This window comes from Carassius carassius, chromosome 30, assembly GCF_963082965.1.
Source record: "Carassius carassius chromosome 30, fCarCar2.1, whole genome shotgun sequence".
Taxonomy (NCBI): Eukaryota; Metazoa; Chordata; class Actinopteri; order Cypriniformes; family Cyprinidae; genus Carassius; species Carassius carassius.
In genome coordinates, this window is record NC_081784.1 from 15,852,736 (window position 1) to 15,876,467 (window position 23,732).

At 36.1% G+C, this 23,732-nt stretch overlaps 1 protein-coding gene across 1 annotated transcript; it reads right to left on the reverse strand.

The window, feature by feature from the left end:
* Window positions 1–15,711: 15,711 nt before the first annotated feature.
* LOC132110757 (myozenin-1-like) lies at window positions 15,712–21,463 on the reverse strand. Its single transcript, XM_059517627.1, has 6 exons — window positions 21,271–21,463; window positions 19,737–19,833; window positions 17,796–17,983; window positions 17,339–17,579; window positions 16,177–16,357; window positions 15,712–16,062 (listed from the first exon to the last, which is right to left on the reverse strand). Exons 2-6 carry the CDS (start codon window positions 19,822–19,824, stop codon window positions 15,828–15,830), a joined length of 933 nt encoding a protein of 310 aa, XP_059373610.1. The 5' UTR covers window positions 19,825–19,833; window positions 21,271–21,463; the 3' UTR covers window positions 15,712–15,827.
* Between the last annotated feature and the right edge of the window lie 2,269 nt (window positions 21,464–23,732).

The window sequence follows — 23,732 nt, forward strand, 5'->3', positions numbered from 1 at the left end:
GCAGACAATGTAATGAGGCCCCGGCACGATTACTTGCATCTGAACTGGAGGGCGCCAAAGCTTGTGCCTCGGGCCATCCTTAAAAATATTCTTGTTTGCCGTAACCCGACCGACCCTGTCAATTTAGGAACGACTCAATTTCTTTTTTTTTTTTTTGCGTTTAGTCTGACCGACTTACCGATTGTACATTTGCGTTAAGACCGACCAATTTTTTTTTTACTCTTCAAACAACTAATACAAAAGCAGTAAAATACTATTAATTATATTTAAGTAAGTATTGTAAATATATAAATTGCCTAGGCCTACATACAAATGAAGGCTATCTTCTTTAATTAAAAAAAAAAATCTGTTTACACGGATGTCACACTATGGCCTGTGCGTGCGCTTCGCCTCCTCTCATTCACTGTCAGAGTCAACGGTTCGCGCTTGGTAATGATGGCTGCGGCTGCAGTAAACCAAATGTTCGCGGTCACTGTTCAAAGTCATACGCGCGTCCAGGTTTTTTTTTTTTTGAACAGGCGTCACACAGCAACTGCAGCTTCGGACAAACACGCATAACATCAAATAATACTTCTGCACAATGTTTCTCTTTTTACAACAGAAATGTGAATTCTGCCGTATTCAGTCTCATACAGTTTCGGGCTAGAATCGCCTAGGGCTGTAAAAATAGCTGAAAAACTAAATTCGAATTTTTTACTTAAATATGATAAAAATTCGAATTGTATTCAAATTTAAAATGCATAATTTCAGTTAGGGTGAAGAAAAGCTTTTTGCTTCTCTTCTGAGGCCTCAAAATAGCGCATCGAGCAAAATATTACTGCATGTTTATTCAAAGCATTAGAATACATGACTGAGAAAAAAAACATAATACTTAAAATAATGTTTATAAACCAATTATTATTAATTAAGTTGCTTAAACTATAAACAAAACAGCATCATGTATGCATGCATTGTTAAATAAATAAAAAGGGCGGAAAACCTGTCACACAGGACACATTTTTTCATTTAAAAACATGAGATGCAGTGGGATGGGGAACAAAAACTCAAAGTCTCGAGATATTTTTAGAAAATTAAATTAATACATTAATTTTACATGTCTTTCTAAAGTGCGAGACGCGAGTCCAACGGTGTCCCTCTAGAAAATGCTCGAAATATGCGTTCTGTGTGAACAGCTTGGTTTCAGTTTGATGTAAACAAGATCTTCTCCACATTGATGTTCTTTTTTTTTTTTTTTTAAGTGGCTTCAACTGGATAGGCTAACATAACCTTATAATGCAATGGCACATACATCGTCATCGCATCTCGTGCGCCACTGATAAAGATCAAGTATACTTCGGACGGTGCGCATACACGAGGTGAAAGATGAGAAAGCAGATACTGCGTGTCGAGCTCGTCCGCCTTTGAAAGTTGTGTAGACACAGCTGTGCGTGCGGCGAGATGGAATGGAACATGGACCGGGGCTCATAAGGCAGCTTCCTTAATGCACACCTAAAATTCTAATGCGCATTCGAATGTGGACTTTTATTTTAAATTCGATGAATATTTCGAAAAAATATTTTTTTTGACAGCCCAAGTGTAATAGAATAATGATTAGTTATGTCTGAATGTATGACGTAACATATGACGTATATGAGGAGAGACAAAAAGTGTGTGTGTATAGCGTGGCTACTGAATAGTTGTAAACGAGTTCACCAATAGCTTCAGTAAAAGTTCAAAGAACATAATCAAGACTGGACATTGTATTCTTCTGCAACATACGAAGGGGTTTATTACACAAGAAAACAACAGAAATGACAGAAACAGAAATTCTTGACAAAATTTGTATATATTAAGGATTTTTTTTTTGTTTGTTTGTTTAGTTTTCTTTTTTTTGCCTAGTTCCTATGTCTAGTACTTTACTACATTTAAAAAATGTGGGTCAGGAAGCGGGTCGGGTACAATATTTTCTTTTCCTTTTTTTGCGGTCCGAGTTGCGGTCGGGTTAGTTGAAAATGTCGGTCGGTGCGGGTTATTAATACATTGACCCACGCATCACTGATAGGAATATTCACCTGCATACCTACAAAACATAATTAAATCAACAGTAAATAAATATACTCTTTATCAAATTCAGCAACAAATAGTACAGAAACTCATAGCGCTTGTCATGCTACTGTGGCTTTACTATCAACAGGCTTTTCCCACGAGCCCTTTCTTTTTGTATGCCAAAGCCTGTTAGTGTGGTCTGTTTGATCTGGAGCTGACCCGACCAAGGGTTTAGCCAGATCTCACATTAGTGCCATTAGACATGTGACTACTAGAGCTGGCCTGCAACACCTTATGCCACTGACTCTTTAGCAGCCTATCCACCTTTTTCCCCATATAGTCTATTACATTTTAAATTATGGGTGATGTACTTCCAGTTTGGGGAATGTCCACTCAAAAGTACTGAAACAAACCATTTCAAATAATAAGGCTGCTAATCCTTTGACTGACAAGCCATACATTTTCCAAATACTCAACCAATACTAATTTTTTTTCTCTACTGTTACTGTATGTAACATTGGTACTAAAAGAATATCTGTAACAAAAGCTCTTTTCAGTCTGCTGTGTCATGTCCTTCCTGATAATTTTATTTTTCTTTCCAATGTAACAATATGGAAAAGCCAACAGATACTGCACTCTTGTGGTCTATTCTCCTTACTTAGTGAATTTAAGTGGATTTTTTTTTTTTTGAATTAACGCACTTTTGGTGTTGTTAATGGTCTGCTGAAAATTATTTGTCAGTAATTTCAGATCTTTAAGTTTCCTTTTGAGGATTGATTGTTGAAGGGTGAGGAGACTGCTACCCCACTGCATCTAGTTTTTGCTGACTTTAAACAAGTTCATTGGTAGTAACTGAATGTTCACAGTTTAACAGAAGTTATTCCCATAATTCACACAAAGCATTAAGGTGTGTAAGGAAAAGGTGTTTATGCTGCATGTAGTATTACACTTTAAGCACAACAAAGAAATCTGGTCTAGAATTCTTAACACAAATGTCTTTATGCTCTAAAGACTTCTATTTCTGAGCAGACCATATTCAGTTCTCAGAGTTCAGATTTAGAGTCACATTCGGTCATGATATATAGCCTAACATCTTGTCTACTTTAGCACTTCACAGGGTCCTCATGTAATCACAGATCATTTCCGAGAAATAGTAAACTAAAAGGAAACAGGTAAAATCTTGGTATTATGATCAGTTCAGCAGGTGCATAACTATAAAAGTCCCACAACATTAAAGGAACACAACATAGTAACAAAATAGTTTGTTTAACATTTTTCTCACATGAAATCACATCACACACGTTCAGACGTTAAACACTTGTTAAATAACGTTAACTCACGTTACCGGTTTAGTTTAACATTCTCTGAAACATCATTCAATGTTGCGTTAAAAACACAAGCGCGAAGAAAATAACATTAGATTTATCTTAAAACTTTTGGTTAAGTTAGTTACACCTATTTAGCTAACGTACAGTCTGCTTAGGCGAAACAAGTGCATTTCTGTTAAACTTTCGCACATTTCTTCAAAAGTTATGTGGAAACGACATTTGTTTACTCTGAAGCATGCGACTAACGCTAAATGTCTGGAGCTTTGCTCCATAAGGATTCAGATACGCGTCTCTTCCGAAGCAAATCCTGTGAGGAATGCCAGAGCTGTTCATCTTTACATTTCATCACACACACAAAAAAAACACTCACCAGTTTCATTCAAACAGCGTCCGTACAAAGTTATTTTGGTGGAAACAGCTGGTTGTTAGCTTCAGTTAAGTTACCGGTCTCCGCGAGAGCTCTGGACTCATTAGGCGCGCGTTCATTGAGCTAATGCGGGCTGGGGGAGGGGGGGCGGGGCGGCGCTATTACCTGCAGTCCCCAGACATAAAATGGGGGCGGGTGAACTACTGAGAAGTGCCCACCCTTGAAAAGGGTTGAGTTTAATCACTTCAAAGACCTAATTCAATAAAAAATAAAAAATACAAAAAATACTAGTTTTATAGCTTTTAGTTCGTGTGCTTTAGCTTTGCGGGTATCTTTATGCTAGAATTGGCCTACACTTAATGTTGGGGTTGGTATTGGGAGAATCACATTTAGATATATACATAGTAAAACACAAATGATGACTCATCCTGCACTACATTTTTGTCCAATCAAATGCTCTTTCCTCCCACTAATACATAAATCATGTGCTGCATCCAAATTTCCATACTTGATGTACAGAAGGTTTATGAAATAAGCTAGTGTGTAGTAAGGGGCCATGATCACACCAATAAATAAATAAATACAACAATTATGGTGTCCACTCCAAAGCATGATAGCGTTATGTTTATTAGGAACCCTCTGCAATTCTGTCATGTGACTGGCTTCTGACTGGCTGTCAATGTTTTTATTAGGGCTGGGCGATAGGCTATATGTAACAATATGATCATGCACATCTAGTCAGTAAATCTGGTTCAGTGATTACCACTAAATTGCCACCACCTGCTTTCAAATGGAGCAGCATTTAATAGACAGAGCCGTAGATCACTGACAAGCTATGCAATATCACGTTCATTATCGCCTTCGACAAGCATTCGATAATGAACACGATATTGCGTAGCTTGTCAGAGATCTACAACTTTTTATACCCCAAAAACATAAAAAGTCTCAGATTTGGATCGGCCCTCTCTGACCGATACCCGATCCGAGAAAAATGGCAGTATCGATACTTGATTTAAATATCAGATCGGCACATCCCTAATTAAATTATAAATTAATTAATTACTATTAATTATTCGGCAGAATATTAGATGAAGTGGCTTTCTCCGTTATCTCATACATGACAAAGCCTTTGTTATCCTTTCCGCGTTTACAATTTGGACGTGGACTTCTTCCATTTATACTTCCAAAAGCGTACGCTAATGGTCTGCACTTGTCCGCGCGGTCATAAAAAATGGGAGGCACGGGGTCGTCTGTTCAGAGCCTCCACGCACACTCTCTGATGACGATTTTTACATCACGCGCACCATAGCGGACACTAGCGGACTCGGAAAGTATAACAGGGGCTTTAGCGTGCTCCGGCCCGGAAAGTTTTCGTGCAAGTGTGAGTGCAGGGGAGTGGGGAGGGGCGATAAACATGCTCGGGCTCAGTTCAAGGCAACCATGCCTAGAGTGAGTACACCCTAAGTTGTCGTCCTTGGTGTGAAAGGCCCTTAAATCAGAGAGCATATACTGGTTTGTGATTTAGTGGTCAAAAAAAAAATCTCGATATAGTATAATGTGTTCATCTCAATGCTTCCTAGAAAACATGACTTTGGTAGTTCATGTGAGCCAGTCTTAAACTTATTTTTATACAAGTTAAATATTAAATTTTTAATTTAAAGTGACACTAATAAACCTACGCTCACTCTCACCCTCCTAGCTATCTGCTATGGTTTCATCTTCGCTTCCTTCCCCTAAAGTGCTACTAATCCTCTTTTTGCAACGTTCTGCTCCAATCTTACATCTTGTTTAGACACGGCATTGATGTTTGCCTACAAAACCACCACTGGCTCTACACCCCTTTACCTAAATTCAATACTACAGACTTGTATGCCCTCTCGAAGCTTGTCTTCTGCAAGTGAACGTCGCTTGATTGTGCCATTCCAAAGAAGTAGGGGTGCACGATATATATCGCTGATGATTAATGCACAACTGACAAGCTGCGCAAATCCACGTTCATTATCAGCTTGGATTTGCGCAGCTTGTCCATTAACAACTGTCCTTTTTAGACTACCACTCTATTCAATTGCTGCTTGTTTTCTTAAAAAAAAAAAAAGAAAAAAAATATCTAGCTTTCCAATCTTTTTGTATTATATTATTACTATTAACAAAAGCAAAAAAAGACTTCTAACACTAGCTTGCTCTTCTTTTTCTATTCTGTTTTCTATTTATTATATTATTTTAAAAGCCCTTGCTATGTGTACTGCGTTAAGCTAACTGTTATAGCACTTGTATATCATTGCTCTTTTGTTGATTTCGATTGCTATAATTGTCCTCATTTGTAAGTCGCTTTCAATAAAAGCTTCTGCTAAATGTAAAAGTAATAAAATACAAAAATGTATTTGTATTTGAGAATAAACTCAGTATATAGATTAAAATACAGACAAAAAAAGCTAAACTCATGGAGAAAAAAAAAACAAAAAAAAAAACTTTACTCTGAGTCTGAAGACAGGCACCAAGCACATATTTCAAAAACAGCAATTTTACAATCCCCAAACTGTTAACTGACTGACTGTTGATTGAATGAAAATTACATGGTGTGTGGGGCAAGTTACGTCCTCCACCCAGAGATAATTAACAGGGCCATAAGAACAGTTTAACTTGGAGAGCAGCCAGCAACTCCCAAAAGGCTCATGATTAAAAACATATGATGAGTGGGAAGACTTAAGTGTCACAGATTGAGAAACTATTTTCTATTACACATCAGAAAAATATGACTAAAGCCCCATTCACACTGCGAACGACACAATCCCATTCATTTTCAACGGAGAGCTGGCCACTTCCGGTGACACGAGTGACAGTGTCCATTAGCAACAGAACACAAAGACAAAATGAACAGAGAATTTCCTGAGCAACAACCAATAGGAGTGAAGACTCTGTCGACATACATACAACGACAAAATCACTGGCAGTGTGAATGGGGCTTAAGAATGTATTCACAACTGCTTAAAGGGATAGTTCACCCAAATTTTAATTCTGCCATCATTTACTTTTCTGTGCACTTTTTCTGTGCACATAAAATATATTTTGAGAGATGTCTCAGTGTTTTTGTCCTTCCAATGAAAGGAGGTAATCACCAAAAAATGTTTGATTCAAAACATCATCTTTTGTGTTTAATTTTAGGGTGAACTATATATTTCTTATAAGGTTTATCCTAACCAAATTATGCTGAAAAAAATAATCAAGATTTAAATGTATATCAGTCATGACACGAACAATTGTGGTCAAAACAAAAAAAGTGTATCAGATTTTGCAATGATTTTTTCTCAGGGAGCCAGTCTAAACTGATATATAGTTGGTTTTCAGCAAGGTCAAAGCAAGGAAAGGAAGGGAGGGCCAGTCCACACAGAACTTTACATTGGCAAATGTTAAAGGCTTTTCCTTCTGAAAAAAAATGACTGATGTGGTGACTGTAATGTGAAAAAGATTTGACCAAACTAAAGCATGGACATCAATGCCCCATAAACCATGATGAAGGCAATTTTATTTAATATACATTTTGGTTCAAACAATTTCACAAGTTTGCCAGGGCATGTCAGAGGAAGTTGAATAACAGGATAGTGCCAAACATACAATGGCATTTTGTGTTGTCAGTGATTTTTTAAATGCTTGTGCTGAATAAACCAAACAGGTTCTACACCATTCTATTACAGAAAGAAATGAGGCTACGGTTCTTACACATCACTGCATAGAAATGGAATTTAAACTGTAAAATACAACAAAAACCATGTATAGGAAAGCTGTACAGCTTCCAGTCTGCACAGCAATAAACAAACCCTGAGAGAATAAAAATAAATAAAAATTAAAAAAACACCAAAAAAACATGACTATGAGGGAAAACAGAAGGAGAAAAACCCACAATACAAAATAATGACTGCCAATATTTAATAGAAAATAGCCTTACCCCACAAAATAATAAATGAAAAAACAACAACAACAATATTTTAGCAATGTCAATTTAAATAAGGAAAACCAATACGGTTTCCCACAATGGGCTATTCATCGAAAAGACAAAAGCTTATGTTTAAAAAGAAAAGGTTTCATTCACAATGCTTGCACTATTAGTTCCACCACTAGTTTCCACCCCTGTCCCAAAGACATGACAAATTGTATTCCTAGCTTCACAACTGTACTCATTAACAATGACCCCTATAGCCTTCCTAATATAAGCTAACATCTCCACAACATAGCATCTCCACAGACAGTAATGACCTAGTGACAAAGTCAAATCATTCTTATGAGAACAGTGTTGTGTTAAATAAAAAAATCCCATATGAAAATGTTTGAAGGCAAAAATTGAATGCTGACCTTTTAATGTCCTACAGGTACGTTATCTATTCTTCCTGGTTGAAAAAACTCTTTAAATAACTATCATCCCACAAGATCTAACTTCAAAATTTATAGTTCTTACAAAAAGCAGGTCACTTTTTTTTAACCACTTTTTAAATTTCGCTTTTTGGTTTGCATGGACTGCAAAAATCTATTTTCCAGGGCAAGAGAGGAGAGGAAAACGAGTGGGGAAACAGGTTCTCATATATTATCTAAGTTTTCATATCTAAACCACAGAACAATGAACCAAACTCCTCATGCAGCACATAATTTGCATTCACATCCTTCATGAGAAAAAGGAGTGACAATCCAGGTGATTCAGAGGTCTGGGTAACTATTCCTGTTTTACTCGATCTACTTCCTGAATGACATCATCCTCGCTGAGTGACACCTCCTGGACAGCGAGGCATGCTTTACTCACTCGGTCATGTGATTACCCCAGACAAGGGCTGAGTCATGCATTATCAAAAAGGCTCCTTATGCTTAAACTCGCTGTCTGACTAAAACTACATCTGCTCCATAAATACCACACCAGAATTGAAAATAGGTCACTATTGGAATTTATTGGTTTTGTCCTCACCAGGTTTAATGTTTCCATTGCATGTTTCTGAATCCTAATGTTATTATTAATTTCCTGTACCAGGTTCATATCCGCTGTAGGTATCATCACGCTCTGAAACAGCACAACAGTTTATGGTATCTAAAACAGATCTGTGCAAATTGAATTTACTACTTTATTGCATAAAATAAAGCTTAAATAAATCTGTGCGGTGACATAGACTGAGTTAAAAAATGTACAGGGTCACAACTCCTAGGAAAAGCTGAAGTGTTAATATCTGATGACCTCCATACGCAGCTAGTGCTACAAGTATTGTGTTTCAACATGAACAGAACCCTCTAGAATTTCCTATTAAAAGATTGAAAAGCCTGAATGAAGCCACTAAATGTTTAAAATGCAGCAATCGCACCTGTCAGCTACAGCTCTCCGGCATACAGTTCATGTAAAACTTTAAAACAAACCCTCAGGCTGACAAAAGGAGTTCCTTATAAAGCTTTATACTGTCTGTGTACTTACAGCGTCTGTCTGTCCAACATCTGTGATCCGGTCATGAGCAGCTGTAATGTGTATATCTTGCTGACAATCATGCAGGTTTTTCCAGGTGATTCAGAAACAATGACATCATCCCTATCAGCACACACCTGTTTCCTCAAGAAGCTCCTCCCACCTCTCTGCCTTTAAAGGGACAGGCAGGGTACCACAAAAAAAAAACATGTGACAGCTCATAAAGAACATTATCTGTTTGGACAGACTCAGTCATGTGAGTCAATGCCAAACAGTGCATTTATGATCTCACTCAGATAGCAAATATGACTTGAGACTGAATACAGAGCCAGTCAGCCAAATATAAATAAGTACGACCATTATTATGTCTTGTGAGGTCTTTTTTTTGTGTTGCATTGCATATGCCTCAGGATTAATTATTTTAAAAAGGACAACAGCCATTTTATATTAATCAGCTGACACATTCTTAAATGATACAAACTTTTGACATCGTATAAAAACTGGCTTTAATAGAAGCTTATATGAGCCATTTAGTCCACATGCTTAGAAGATTAAACCCTGAAACGTTGCTTCAAATGAGCAACTGAAATGTCATTCATAGCCAGAAACATCAATAGAAATGCCATATTGGATATTTTTGGCTGTAATCCTCTTTGTCATAATAAAGTAGCGCTGTTGCCTGGATGGACAACTAAACAGTGTATAGGTCTAATTTCGTCACTAATTACCCTGAAAATCAGTTTTTAATAGCTACAGTACACCTTTCTTAAAGATCTGCTAATTAGACATAATTAAAACCAAAGCAGTTAAACATTAAGAACCTGACATTCAACCATCTGAACTCAAGAGTGATGTGCTAAATGAAAAAAAATAATAATATAAGGCACCATTTTGCCCTTATTGTTACTTCCATATTGATAAAGATATACATCCATTCCAACCAGGGTTATTATAGTACACTAAAACTAAAAATGTTCATTATATGAAATAAAATAAACAATAACTAAAATAAAATCTAAAAAATAAAGTAAAATGTAAGTGTAACAAAAGTGCCCTCAAACAGAGGATTGTTGGGGTTAAATTTGGATTGCACAACAGCATCAGTCAATATCTGTCCTGCCGCTCCTCGAGTGGTCAGTAGTACACACACAGTGCCACTGGCACACACAAGTAGCCATTCACTAATGTGTGCTGTGCTCCCATGGGAATTCTGGGGGATGGTTAAAAATAGCCCAGAGTTCCAAATGGGCGGCTTTCTCAGAATTTCTGTCCCTCGGCATGTTTCCATGCTTGAACTTGGCCTGAAGCATCTCTATTCTTTTATCATCTATAAACACTGTGGCCTCAACCGTGAAATCATTATGCCTGAGATAAGAATGTGGATATTGTGTTTTCATTTAAAGCCTGTCTGGGTCAAAATCATTTGGGTTATGCTGTTCTTTTCATATCAGCAAGATAGCAGATATATTAGCCAAGTAAAGTCTCAAAGAGTCTTTAATTTTTCATCTTTCAGGCATACAGGGTGTAGACTTCCTTACAGAAACCCACAACCCCATGTCTTCATGGCTGTGTAGAAAGTTCATGGTTTTCAAGGAACGTCCATGACTCAAGCTTTTTCAATAATACACAGAAATATTTAAGCAGAAACAGATGGGAGAGAGAGAGAGAAGAAATAAAAATCCTATTCGATGATTCACAGATGCCTATTCAAAACAAGGTCACCTTTTACCTTAGAGATCATGATTGTCCTCAGTAAACATCATAACTTAGCTTACCAGCCTAGTGACCTACAGGAGGTCATGTCATGGCTTAAACACTAAACACACTGTGTAATGACCCTGTATGTCAAATACATTGTCAGCTTCAATTAATGTTCAGTTTGGTGCCTCCAAATCCAATTAGTCATTAAAGCTACTGTGGATCTTTTCAATGGGAACAGCAAATAGTTCACATGCACCTCACAATTAGACATTAAATAAAGCGGCAAGAAAATTAAGAAACACAGGGCCTCTGTTAATTATGTTTGAGAGAGACTCGTGTTTAGACATCAATCTTTTAAGGCTGGCTGATGTCCAACAGGTTTTTAAAGGTAATTGACCTACCCAAGTCATTTTAGGAAGCAGCTATAAAAAACTAAATGAAGTAATGATAGGAAATGTGTTTACAGGGGAAGCAATGAGCTAAAATGTTTACAATATGACATCTGTAGGAGGTCATCCACAATTCTCAGATGCACTGTCTTCTAAATGACTGCCAGTGTTTTCATGGAAATATAAGGTATAAAACATGGTACGTAACTTAAATATTACTTTTGCACAACATGTAGAAAATACAACTATAATGTTGTCACAAAAAAGTATATGTATGCTAAATGCACACTTTAAAAGACCTTGGGACTTTAATACAAAACACAAATGTTAAACAGTCATTCAAAAAAATGGGGTCAGTTTAAACTTTTTAAGTTAATATAATCGTTTTTTCTTTTTTAGCAAAGATGCACAAAATTACCACCAAAAATTGTTAAAACAACTGTGTAAAAAAAAAAAAAAAAGTGTAGGCTAAATTAATAATGTTTCAAAAGATTTCTAGTTCAAGTGTAACTTACTATTTATCAAAAAAAATCCTGAGAAAAAAATATTATAGTTTCCACAAAAATATTAAACAGCACAAACATTAATAATAATATGGAATTTTTTGAGAATCGTTCAGCTTATTAAAATGAGTTCTGAAGGATCATGTGACAAATGAAGACTTGAGTAATGGCTAACTGAGTAACTTCAAAATTCACTGTACGCATTTCTAAAGAAAAACCTTTAAAATTTTTAAAAGACCAAATGCAGAGGCTTGTGGCTTCTGAGACTGTTACATAATGATGAATCCAGACTGTCACACAGGTTACATGTAAGAGGAGGGCCTCACTATCAGCTACAGGCCAGGAGACAGAGTTTAATGAGAAACAGACAGGTGTGTGTGAGCAGCACACCACTGAAAGCATTCATCTTTCTTTATTTCGCTTTCTAAAAGCATTTCTACAAACACAATTAATAAAGAATAAGAAACAAAAGGGCAACACAGACAAAAACTTGAAAACACACAGCCAGTAAAATCCTACAAAGACACAGTGGCTACAAATCATTTTTGGACAGTAAAGCCACAATTGTTGAGTTGATACTTTATTACCAATGCATACAATAAAATGCATGCATTTTTAAGTGTGACTTAATTACCTTTTAGGAAAACTGTCCATTGGAAAATGACCATGTACGTGTGATTTATTTATTAGTATTTACTCAGTCTGTTTAAGATTTTAGTCTGTAATATGCAATTCATGCAAGTTTGTCTCTGTTAGGGTATTGTGTAATATTGACAGGTGATGACGGTCCAAATGTGCAAGATTATTTACACTGACTGCTGTGAGACTTGCAAACTGAAAAGCAATAAATCAACTACATGTGCAATGCCAGCAGCAGTGTCAGTCTCATTTAAAATCTCCTCACTGTCCATGACATGTTTTACTGGGCTGCAGACTATACGAAACAAAAAACTATTATTATTTTTGTTATAAAAATCTCAAAGCTCATTATATAAAAAAAGCATTTACACAGAATTAATTTATATATAAGCCATTTTAATTATATGCTTCTACCATTCATGCAATACATTAATTCATCCATTCCATTGGGATGCAAATAAATCACACCACTTTTTTGTCTTATGTACACAAGTACAAGTATTGAATAATAAAATTAATTAAATCTTAACCTGTAATCACAACTGACTGTGATTGGTTCATCCTGACCAGTGCTGAGAATGCAGCCAGACTGGGAGCTTGATGGAGAAGGAAAACTGCTCTCCAAAAGAAAAGACTTTGGCTAATATCAAATAAAGACAAAGTTTTGATTTACACATGAATGTCCCCCACTGAGCTCAAATGTTCCTTTACCTTGAGAAGTTTAATAAAAGTTATCCTCAAGGGCTTTTCTCTCCCTTCCCGTCAGAAGCCCTTAACAGCATGTTGTGAAATTTACAGGAGTCCCATACACCCCCAACCAATTAGCCAGACTGAAGGCTCTGTCTGCTGATGAATAGGCAACATTGGAGCATAGGCCCTCGAGGAGTGACCATCAGTATGTTAATTTATTCATTTCTAAATTTTACATAACAATTAGTAAACTTCTTTTGCATGCATGCCAGGGCTCTTATTTACTTTTCACAGAGACATTGCTAAAGGAGGAGTGATGAGAGAACATAAAGGGAAGGTTTAGATGCAGGGGTGTCTATTTTGATCACTCCTCTTTGCTGTATTAAACAAGAAGGATATGTCTCTATTATGTAACACACCATCACACGCCGGAAACTAACAGATTTTTGTGCACGCAAATGAACCAAATCATTAAACTCTAATAATTCTGTTCAATTTAGGAAGAAAATCCAAAGTTTATGAATGCTATTATGATTTCATCATCTTGTAACTTCCTCAGAACAGTAGGTGAATAAACAGATCTCAACTCACTCTCTCTATTTCTCACCTGCACAAACTCTGAAACGCCACCAGATGACATTGGCGGCTAGAGGACAATCAAGTGTATTTAAAGGATGAGAAACCGCTACGTCACTGAAAATGGTGAGGGGCATACGGTCTTATGCTGGATAAGTTAAAACGCACGAGACGGGGCGGGCAATGAATCACCTCCTAATAAATTTCATTTTTTCTGTGATGTTGGCTTTATTAACTCGTTATAGAAATCCACAATTTAAAAATTCATGCGTACTTTGACATGTATGATAAGATTGATGCATGCATCCCATAAACTGTATGGAAACAGATGCATCCACACGGTCGAGGTTCGACCATGTGGTTATTCAGTACGTAGCGAACTTCTAGATGCGCAGCTTTGTGTTCGCCACAACGCACATTGTGCATAGCTTCGTCAGCACATCACCGCATGTGAGATATAGCGTCTCCTTCGCACTATAACGTACCTTTATTACAACACAACCCTCTCGTAGAAGCGTAGCTAAAAAAGAAAACGCCGATTTGAAATACGCCGTTCTGCGTAAATTATTAAATCCATTTGTTCTGGAAGTGATGCATCCCTGTGTTTGTTTACTAGATCAGCACATGCCTGTGGAACAGCAGCTACGTCTTATCTTCCCAACTCACTGCGAAACGTCTTCTCTGCCCCTCTTTCATGTCGCATGAACAGACAAGGCTTAGATAGGATGGCGAAAGGAGGGTTTCCTTACCTTGCAGTATGCATCCTCCCCCTGGCTGGTCGGCAGGGTAAAAATCTGTTATTTTCTGCCGCTAAACCTCAAACATCCCTCAGCGTCACTGTGTGCTGCAGCCAAGGCAACCAACTCTCGCGATGTTTGGTGTCTCAGGTGTCGACGGAGTGTGACTAAAAATTGGGCCGTATCCTGGGATGGTTGGACAACAGGGGTTCGTAGGTACCCGTGGGAATCGTTCATTTTTGAACGACATCATTGACGATTCCATTAACGACTTTTAGTAAATTTGGGGGAAATGATTCTACGCAATGTAACTCTAAAACAAACCCAGAAAACCAAGCGAGACATATATATATACACACACACACACATACATATATATATATATATATATATATATATATATATATATATATATATATATATATATATATATATATATATATATATATATACACATTTGTGTGTGTGTGTGTGTGTGTGTGTGTGTGTGTGTGTGTGTGTGTGTGTGTGTGCGTGTGTGTTTAATTCAATTTTATTTAAATAAAGAAACAGTTCTTGGTTATTTTTAGTCAGACATAACAAAATACAAATTAAGTAGCCTACATGTTCCGTAGATTTGTGAGTCACATTAATTCAGTTACTGCTCCCACTATTGTTGGATTTATTTCATTTGTTTTTATTATTTTATACATTTATTTTAATGCTTTAAAGAGAACTGTATACTTATGGCCCACTTTATCCTTCCCAATTTAATTATAGTCACAAACGACACAGCTTATTCACGTAAGACCACAACAAAAACAGAAGTAATCAATTATTTATTAAAGCATGGGCAAGTAGTTTGCATTAATGTTTGTGAAGACATGGATATGATTAGTATGTTAATATGCATAATGCACACATGTTACTTTTAATAATAGTAATTTACTATAGCAGAAACAACAGTACTGTGCAAGATGTTCCACAACATTATAATCATAAATGCATGATGATCATGACTTTAATTAGTATTTACTCCTGTAAATGACACTATAATGAAATGCTAAAGTGGGACTTTAGCTTATTTAAAGGGAGGTTACAGATAATGCAGTCAAAACTGTTTACCTGTATGCAAGTGAAAGAAAAAAGAAGTCCATCACTGCGGGTGCTAACATGCCATTGTTGCTGAAGGGACATCATGCTCATTTGTTCCCTTCTAAAGTGCAACATGCTGGCAACATAAGCGAATCAAAATCTTCTCCACCTGACACCTTCATTTAAGCTGGTCTTCATGCAAAAAAAACAAAAAAAAACAAATTTGTCCACCAATACATGCATATCTTTTTTTTTTTTTTTTTTTTTAAAGCTCACATTCAGAGGCAGATTTAGATTCATGTACAGTGAGAGAGGTTTGCCATTCTCCTGATCGATTGTTGCATTGTGACTGTGTGCACAGGTAGATTCACAGGTCGTCAGTCTCCCCATCGAATGGTATAGTATCCAACTCCATGTGAATGCTGCCTTGTTCACCACTGCCCCCCCATCCGATAGGTGTGCGGTTGAAGGAGGGTCGTGAACCAATACCACGATGGTACACCACTGCAGGTTCAGGCTCCTCCGTGGCCACCTCGATGTCTGGCAGCTGGAAGGTCATCAGCTGTGTGGCCTTCTCAAAACCTCCATAAGGCAGAGCACTCCTAGAAAGAGATTGACCAATTAAAGGCTAAAAGGAAACAATAGGTCTGGAAAATTACTATTGTTGCATGCAAGGGAAAAGATTGACCAGCCTATACCAAGAAATGCAGCCGCACCTGTTAAAGCACTTATATTTGCGCAGCTCCTTTTGAGGGCAGGGTACTGGCATTTGAGCCTTCATTGTGGCTACAAGTTCTTCATTGCCCTTCATAGCCCGTTCCCAATGGGAAACGTATGTATTCTCATATGCAGCTCTCTTTTCTACTTTTTCCAAAGCAGCCTTAGAATGTTCCTCACCTATTGAGAAATATAAACTGATTGAAAGTAATTGCATTCCATTAGTAAACGTGTAAGTGTTCCATTTGTTAAAGGCATAGTTCTACCATAAATAAAAAATCTCTCTTCTATCATTTACTTCCCCTCATATCATTCCAAAACCTGTGTGACTGATTTTGTCCACACAATGTAAGTCATTAGAGTAAAAAAAAAAAAAAAAAGGATTGTAATTACATGAGGGCGAGTATTTCAGTTCATGAGAATTTCAATTTAAAAACACTATTCAAATTTCCATTGGCTTTTATTTGTATAATTTTAGTTCCATTTTCATTTTAGTTTAATTTGTAGTAATTTTTGTGCTTTTGCTATTTTTATAAGATTGTTTAGGTTTCATTTGGTTTTTATTTCCATTTTAGTTCAGTTTCACCTTGAAGTACTATTATCATTTGTCTTTTTTTATATACTAATATAGTTTTCATTAAAATCTTGAATTTGCTTTTATTTTATATTTAGTTTACATTTTAATTTTAGTTTCTTAACAAAATGTAATATTCTTGTCAGTTTTATTAGTTTTTGATGTTTTTAAATACACCTATCTATGTACTGTATGTTTCATTTATTTTTATTTTAGTTTAAATTTTACTGCTTTACTTTAAACTTCAGTTGCCAAAGCAACATTTATAATTTCTAGTTTACATTTTTCATCTAATATATGCATTTTTTTTTTAATAATTGTTTTTTTTTTTACATTTGTTTTACCTGTAGTTTGAATATTGCACTTCATTAATTGTGTTTTACAGTTAATGAAAATGGCCACAAAATTTACGGCAAAAAATTACCAGTACTTTTTGTTTGTTTGTTTCGTTTACAGTGACGTTTTAGTTTTAGTTAACGATAAAAACCCCGTTTAACAAGTTTCATGGTGAGTCTTCATGGCAGTTTCTAGTGTGGGTGAGCAGAGCTGGCTAGTGTATAAAGGTCTCCATCTGGGATCCTACTCACTCCGTGAGGCATCTCCTGACACACCATCCTTCCCCCCTGCTCCTCCTGCCACTCCGGCACCTCCAGCTCCACCAGTGAGCCCACCTGCTGCTCCCTTTCCATAGCTTCCGGGTTTAGTAGGAGGCACTGGTGCTAGGCTGGCCCCACCAGCCTGGCCAGCCATCTGTCCACCAATCACGTGGCCACCAACATCCACCAACATCTGGCCCCCAAGACTGGGCATGAACTTTTGGAGGTTATCCTTTACACGGAGTAACAAAATAATTAGTGGAATATTTTTTTTTTCAAATGAGCATTTAAATCACGCTTGGAATGTTCCATTTAAATAAGAACTTGGCCAGAATAAAGAATCATAATAGGATGAATGTAGAACACTGAGATTAAGGAATAATGATCATTTAAAGCAAATAATCTGACAGCAAATACAGAGTTGTTGATAGCTCTTTGCCTGCCTTACCATGGACTCACTACTGAAGAAGTCAGGATTGTTCTCATAGATGAACTTCGCCACACGCAGCTGCCTCATCTTGAACATCTTGGAGCCTTTGTTCTTCATTAGGGATAGTTCCTCCAGCATGATATCCTTGGGTGCCCTGATCTTTTTCCCCAAGTCAAATTCTGAGGCCTTGGGCTCTGATTCATACTCTAGAAAACAAAAAGAGTTGTTATTCACTAACATGCCAGTTTTTGTTTATCGTTTAATGACAAAATTCTGAGTCTAAATCCTTTACAAAACACCACAAAATGAAGTAGATCAAAAGTATCTGGCAAACTAGTAAATGAAAGGTATATTAAAGTGCAATCAGCATTGTAATATTCTATTCAGTTCACATATATTTTAACTGTGCATGGTCACTTGGAAAGAAAAAAATAATGTCCCTGATTCTCTAGTATCGTCATTCGTATTTATACAGATGTATCTATTTTTCCTGCATTGTAATCATAACAGTAACTAAATAGCTATTAGTCATCCTACCACCCACTGTTTGTGCTGGAAAATCACCCGCAGTTCCATGGAAATGTTCATAACAGTATTAATATAAACAATAAAATCATTTGAACAATATCAAGTCTATGCAGTAGTCACCGTTTCATCATATTAAAATAATACTACCTAAAGAAAACCATTTAAGTCACTCCATTCTTCCACAACAACAATTTTTCACTCACATTCAAAAGCATGAAAAAAAGAATATATCAATTAGACTTCATTTCCGCTGGAGACACTAATGTAATGTTCTTTCAGTGTAGTAAATGTCCCAAGATTATAATGATGAAGGGGATGGAGTGATAATAATCAGAGACACAGCTGACATTTCAGCTATGAAACCTACAAGATACATGTTGCTGCTGACATATTACTCCTCATTAAAACATATTAAATCCAAAAGAAACCTTAGTGACAGTCCCCGAAATGAAGATGATGGTCTCAATAAACAGTTGGCACCTGTCAGCAATGCTTAACAAACACACTTTTTAATAATATGAAAATTCTGTTATTTAGTCCCAGACCTTAGTATCATGTTATTCTCAAATTCGACGTTTGTGTGAGTGAGTGTGTGTGTGTGTGTGTTTGAAAGATGTCTCCAATGCTCATCAAGGCTGCATTAATTTGATGATACAGTGTATAATGTTATGAAATATTTTTATAATTTAAAAGCTTAAAGTATAATTTCAAACTAGATTTCTTGTCATAGCAAAGCTGATTTGTCAGCAATCATTACTCCAGTCTTCTCTATGATCTTATGAAAATCATAAGTTGATTTGGTACCTAAGAAACATTTCTCACTGTTATTAATGCTGAAAATAGTTGCACTGCTTAATACTTTTTGTAGAAACTATGAAATATTACCATTTCAAAAGTTTGAAAGAAGCTTAAAGAGAGCGAGAATACTCTTAGTCTGCAAAGATGCATTAAATTGATCAAAAAGGTTAGTATTTATAATGTTACAACTGTTCCAAATAAATGCTGTTCTTTTGAACTTTTCCATCAAAGAAACCTGAAAAATGTCTGTTTCCACAAAAATATTAAGTAGCAAAATCAGTTTTTAACACTCATAATAATGACCATTATTCATAACTGAGAGCCAGATGACAGCTGAGCACCAAATCAGCATAATATAATAATTTCTAAAGGATTATGTGACACTGAAGACTGTTAAAAATTCTGGGAAAATATACACACACACACACACACACACACACATTATAATATATATTAAAACAGAAGCTTCAAATTGTACTGTATTTCCCTTTCATTATGTTATAACAATAGCTTTCCTGGCAATCAGAAAGTATTATCTCAGGTCAGGACATTTTATAATCTGTCTAATAAGTTTGGAAGTATGGAATGATTACGCAAACATCAAGCATAAAGCTGAAGCTGTGGGTGTTTTACCATCTTGGGTTACGTGTGACAGGTCAGTGATGATCTTGGAGAGCTTTTTTCTCTTGTATGGTGGGGCTGGTGTTCCTGACAGAGGCATGATTCCAGACTGGGAAAACAGAGATCAGAGTTGATTTGATCAGATACTAAAATGTGTCTCTGTCTTGTCATTTTGCAGTAGTTTGGAGTAGTTTCTAGTTGAAAGTAAATTAACAGGTATCATTTTTGCAAACTCTGTGGAATAATAGAGAAGAACAGAGTGTAGATATGAACAAGCTCATGTTCCTCAGATTCCAAGGACAGATGCATGATGTCAAAAATAATTGACTACAGTGTTTGAGCCTCACTAGTATGAGCCTTACAGAAAAGCAAACTCTGGAATCGTAGAAGAAATGACAAGAAATAAAAATCCTTATGGTTTATAAGGTTGGATCATTCTTACTAATTAAAAAAAAAAAAAAAAAAAAAAAAATTATATATATATATATATATATATATATATATATATATATATATATATTAATTAATACTCAGTGCTTTTTTGTATTCAAACATTTTCAAACAAAACTAAATTCACTAATTTCACTTTCCATCCTAAAGTATTTTATACAATTCCTACAACAACAAAAAAACTAATTTGTTAATGGCATCCTTCTCCAAGAAGTGACATCATTTTGGTGGGACATCAACAGCACAGACATCAATATATATTAGCAACTAATTAATGCATATGAATTGTGTGATTTTGTGCTATTTGTTGGTTTTACTCACTCAAAAACACAAATCTATTTACACATTTAATGAAACACTGAAAAAAAGCATCCCATAGTTAAAATAAATGTAGTTTTAATAAGCTTTTAGAGCAGTGTTTTTTTTTTTTTACTTTTAAAGTCTGGACATGGGGGTCCAGGTAAAGTGCAATTTAGGTCTGTCTTTTATTTTTTTTAATTAACTTTCCAGCACACGGTGTATCTGCTATTTTTTTAAGGCTATGTTAATGGCAATCACTGCATCGACTTGACTGTAACTCAATAAGGTATGGCTATTTTTAAAGCAAGGCCTTTTAGTGGCAAGTCGTGGCATTGGTCTTTATTGTCAGACACTCAAGATTGGTCACAAACACACACATAAACACATGTACACTGTTACTTAATGCTTTGTAGAATTAGGAAATCTCTCTCAAACTGAAATGACATCATGGACTGACATGTGGTGAGACTCCACACTGTAAAAGAACCACAAGCTAGGGTCCACCGGGCTTCAGGCTTTGCATTCCACATAAAATCATCAGCCAGGTTGGGTGGGAGTGTTTAGCACATTCCACTTTCTCACAGCAAAAATGCACTGGAGTATTCAAACATGAATATTAAAATCAGTCCAAGCTTAAATAAGAATGTGCCGTCAATGCTTGCAAACTTTAAGAGTGGGTATCACACCAGCAACAGGAGTTACTGCTGGTTTTGTTTTCATTTCCTTCATGCAGCTGTTAGTTGAACAGTGTGTGCGATTAGTAAAGTGACAGAACAAAATCACATATTCCACTTACCAAGGCTCTAGACTGCTTACAGGAAGTGGCCTCAAAGGTACAGTGAAAATAGGAAAAGGTTTGTTGCTAAGAAGTTTACCAATTCCAGGGTACCTTTGACCTGTGGCTGGACCAAGAACCCAAGGCGTGCAAAATCCAGTTGGGACTTGGATGGCAGATCTTCATGGGTGAGGGAGAGTCCGGGTATGAAATGGGAGGTAGGGGTGGGGGTGGGGTGGGGGGGGGCATTTGGTCTGCACAGCACTTTGCTGATGGGAATATAAAGAGACTAATATCTTTATTGCAGATGCTTCATTGGCTAAATATAGAGAGAAAGAGAGAGACCGGGTGATTGCAAATAGTTATCAAATAGCTTGACAGGGCAAAAGGGCAGTGGTAGATTTGCACTTTTTCTTCTTTCATTAATCACCTTCAACTTGTGAGAGGATTTGCACTTTTTAAATCCAGTAGTTGGCCCTGAAACTGTGCTAAATATATTTTTATTATAATGATTTAAGCACTCAGAGAGGTCAGTGCTGGACAGGGCAGCCCATGTTACACTTATATGACACGGTTCTAAATAGCTGGGGTGTGAATGAGAAAATTATTGGCAAATTCACAAATTTGCAGTCTCTCAAGTTTGATGTAGCTGCTTGGGTCTAGAGTTATGCTTTGTAATCAAACTATGATCAACAAAAAAAAAAAAAATATATATATATATATATATATATAGATAGATAGATAGATAGATAGATGGATAGATATACACAGATACACGCACACAATCCTTCAGTACAGTAAAATTCCTATAAATAATGTAATTCTCTTTCATTACTCCTTAAATTCTCTGCCAGTCAAGAAGTATAATTTCAGTTGACATTTTCCCAACTTTCTCAGAGACGATGCTTATTATATCGCTTTTCTCACCTACATCATTTCCACTGTATGAACCCGAGAACTCGTCAGATTCTCTCTATCTTTGTCAATTCAGGAAGGATCCACTCATAAAAGGAATCTAAGTAGAGAAAGTGTGGAGCAGCCATAAAAAGTGCCTGAACATTATCAGCCCTCAGTATATAGGAAGACAGCAAATGCACAAGAGGAGAGGATGCTTGTAAAGGAAACAGGAGATCTGCAGGTGTGTGTGTGTACAGGACCAACCAGCAGTCCCCGAGGGGAAATAAATTATAAAAAATATTAAATGTTTATCTAAAAACACAAAAAGATTTCTGTAAAGGTTTTTTGGGGTAGATTTAGTTTTAGTGGAGAGAAAATGTTGTTAGATCAGTATTAAAAAAATTATAGTAAACTATTAAAGCTGTAAAAAATAAATAAATAAAAATAACCTGAAATATACCGTCACATTTCCCTACTTAGCCTTTTTTCTATTCTGAAAAGTGAGACATAAGCGCCACCATGTGGTGATTATCTTTCTCACCCCATAAATCTATGTTTTGATTCTTTCTAAAAGGAACACTTTGACACTGCTAATTAATTTTTTCAAATGTTAGAGTCTGTCACTGAGTTTTTCCATCTTAATCAGAGTAATTCAATGACTTTTCTTCATTTGTGAAAAGTAATTCAGACATTTGGTTTGAATGTGCATTTATGTGAGACATCATTACATGCAATAGTTTGTCACTTGCCTTGAGACAGAGACATTATGTGAAATTTCAAGCATGTTTTATTGAAACTATTCGTTGCATTAGAAATACAAGATACTTTCAGTTAGAATTACTTAGGTCCTAAAATTCAGCTTAGCACAAACAAAATCACCAGAGACATTAAACAGTAGATTTTTACCAAGACACATCGATCTAATGATTTGTACAACAGCCAAAATTAAGAGCACTGAACAATGTAAAGCTTTAAAATAAAATAAAATAAAATAAAATATGTTAGGATTAACTGGAAAGCCAAACAAAATTGTGGCTCAGATTTTAAACACTGTATATACTCCATATCAACTTCTTATTCAATTTCTAAATATAATAAAAAAAAGAATCCTGAAATATTCTCAACTGCCGTTTCTACAATTATTATTTATTCATTCTATCTCTATATTTAATACACATTGATATAAACCGTTTTCCTTCCTTGAACCTCAATCCATTGTTCCCGTAATGTCACAAGCCCTAGATTTTTTTTTCTTAAGGCACTGCCATGTTTTTGAGGACTTTGGGAACACATCCGAAAACAAACCATCCTCGAAATCATCAGCCTCAAAGCCGCACATGCCATTCAAATATTTCACGTTGCTATGAGTATTCTGACTAATTCCAGTAAATCCAGTTGGCTAATTAACCTTCTGATAATCCTGAACAGTTCTAGCTTTGCACTTTCATGTCTGTCTTCATGAGACAGATTTGCTTCAGTGCTCAGATAGCCTACATGTCTTTTTCTAGGACTGTCTCCAACATTCTACCTTTCCAACACTTACTGATTTGACCACTTAAAAATGTTTCTATAAAAAAATAAAAACT

Bases quoted from the DNA above. Each gene is read 5' to 3' on its own strand.
- LOC132110757 (XM_059517627.1), bottom strand. From the start codon at position 19,824: ATGCCTCTGTCAGGAACACCAGCCCCACCATACAAGAGAAAAAAGCTC. The intron at 17,984-19,736 runs GTAAAACACCCA...TTTGTTTTCTAG, and splicing joins GTCACACGTAACCCAAGATG to AGTATGAATCAGAGCCCAAG. The intron at 16,063-16,176 runs GTGCGGCTGCAT...ATCTCTTTCTAG, and splicing joins AAATATAAGTGCTTTAACAG to GAGTGCTCTGCCTTATGGAG.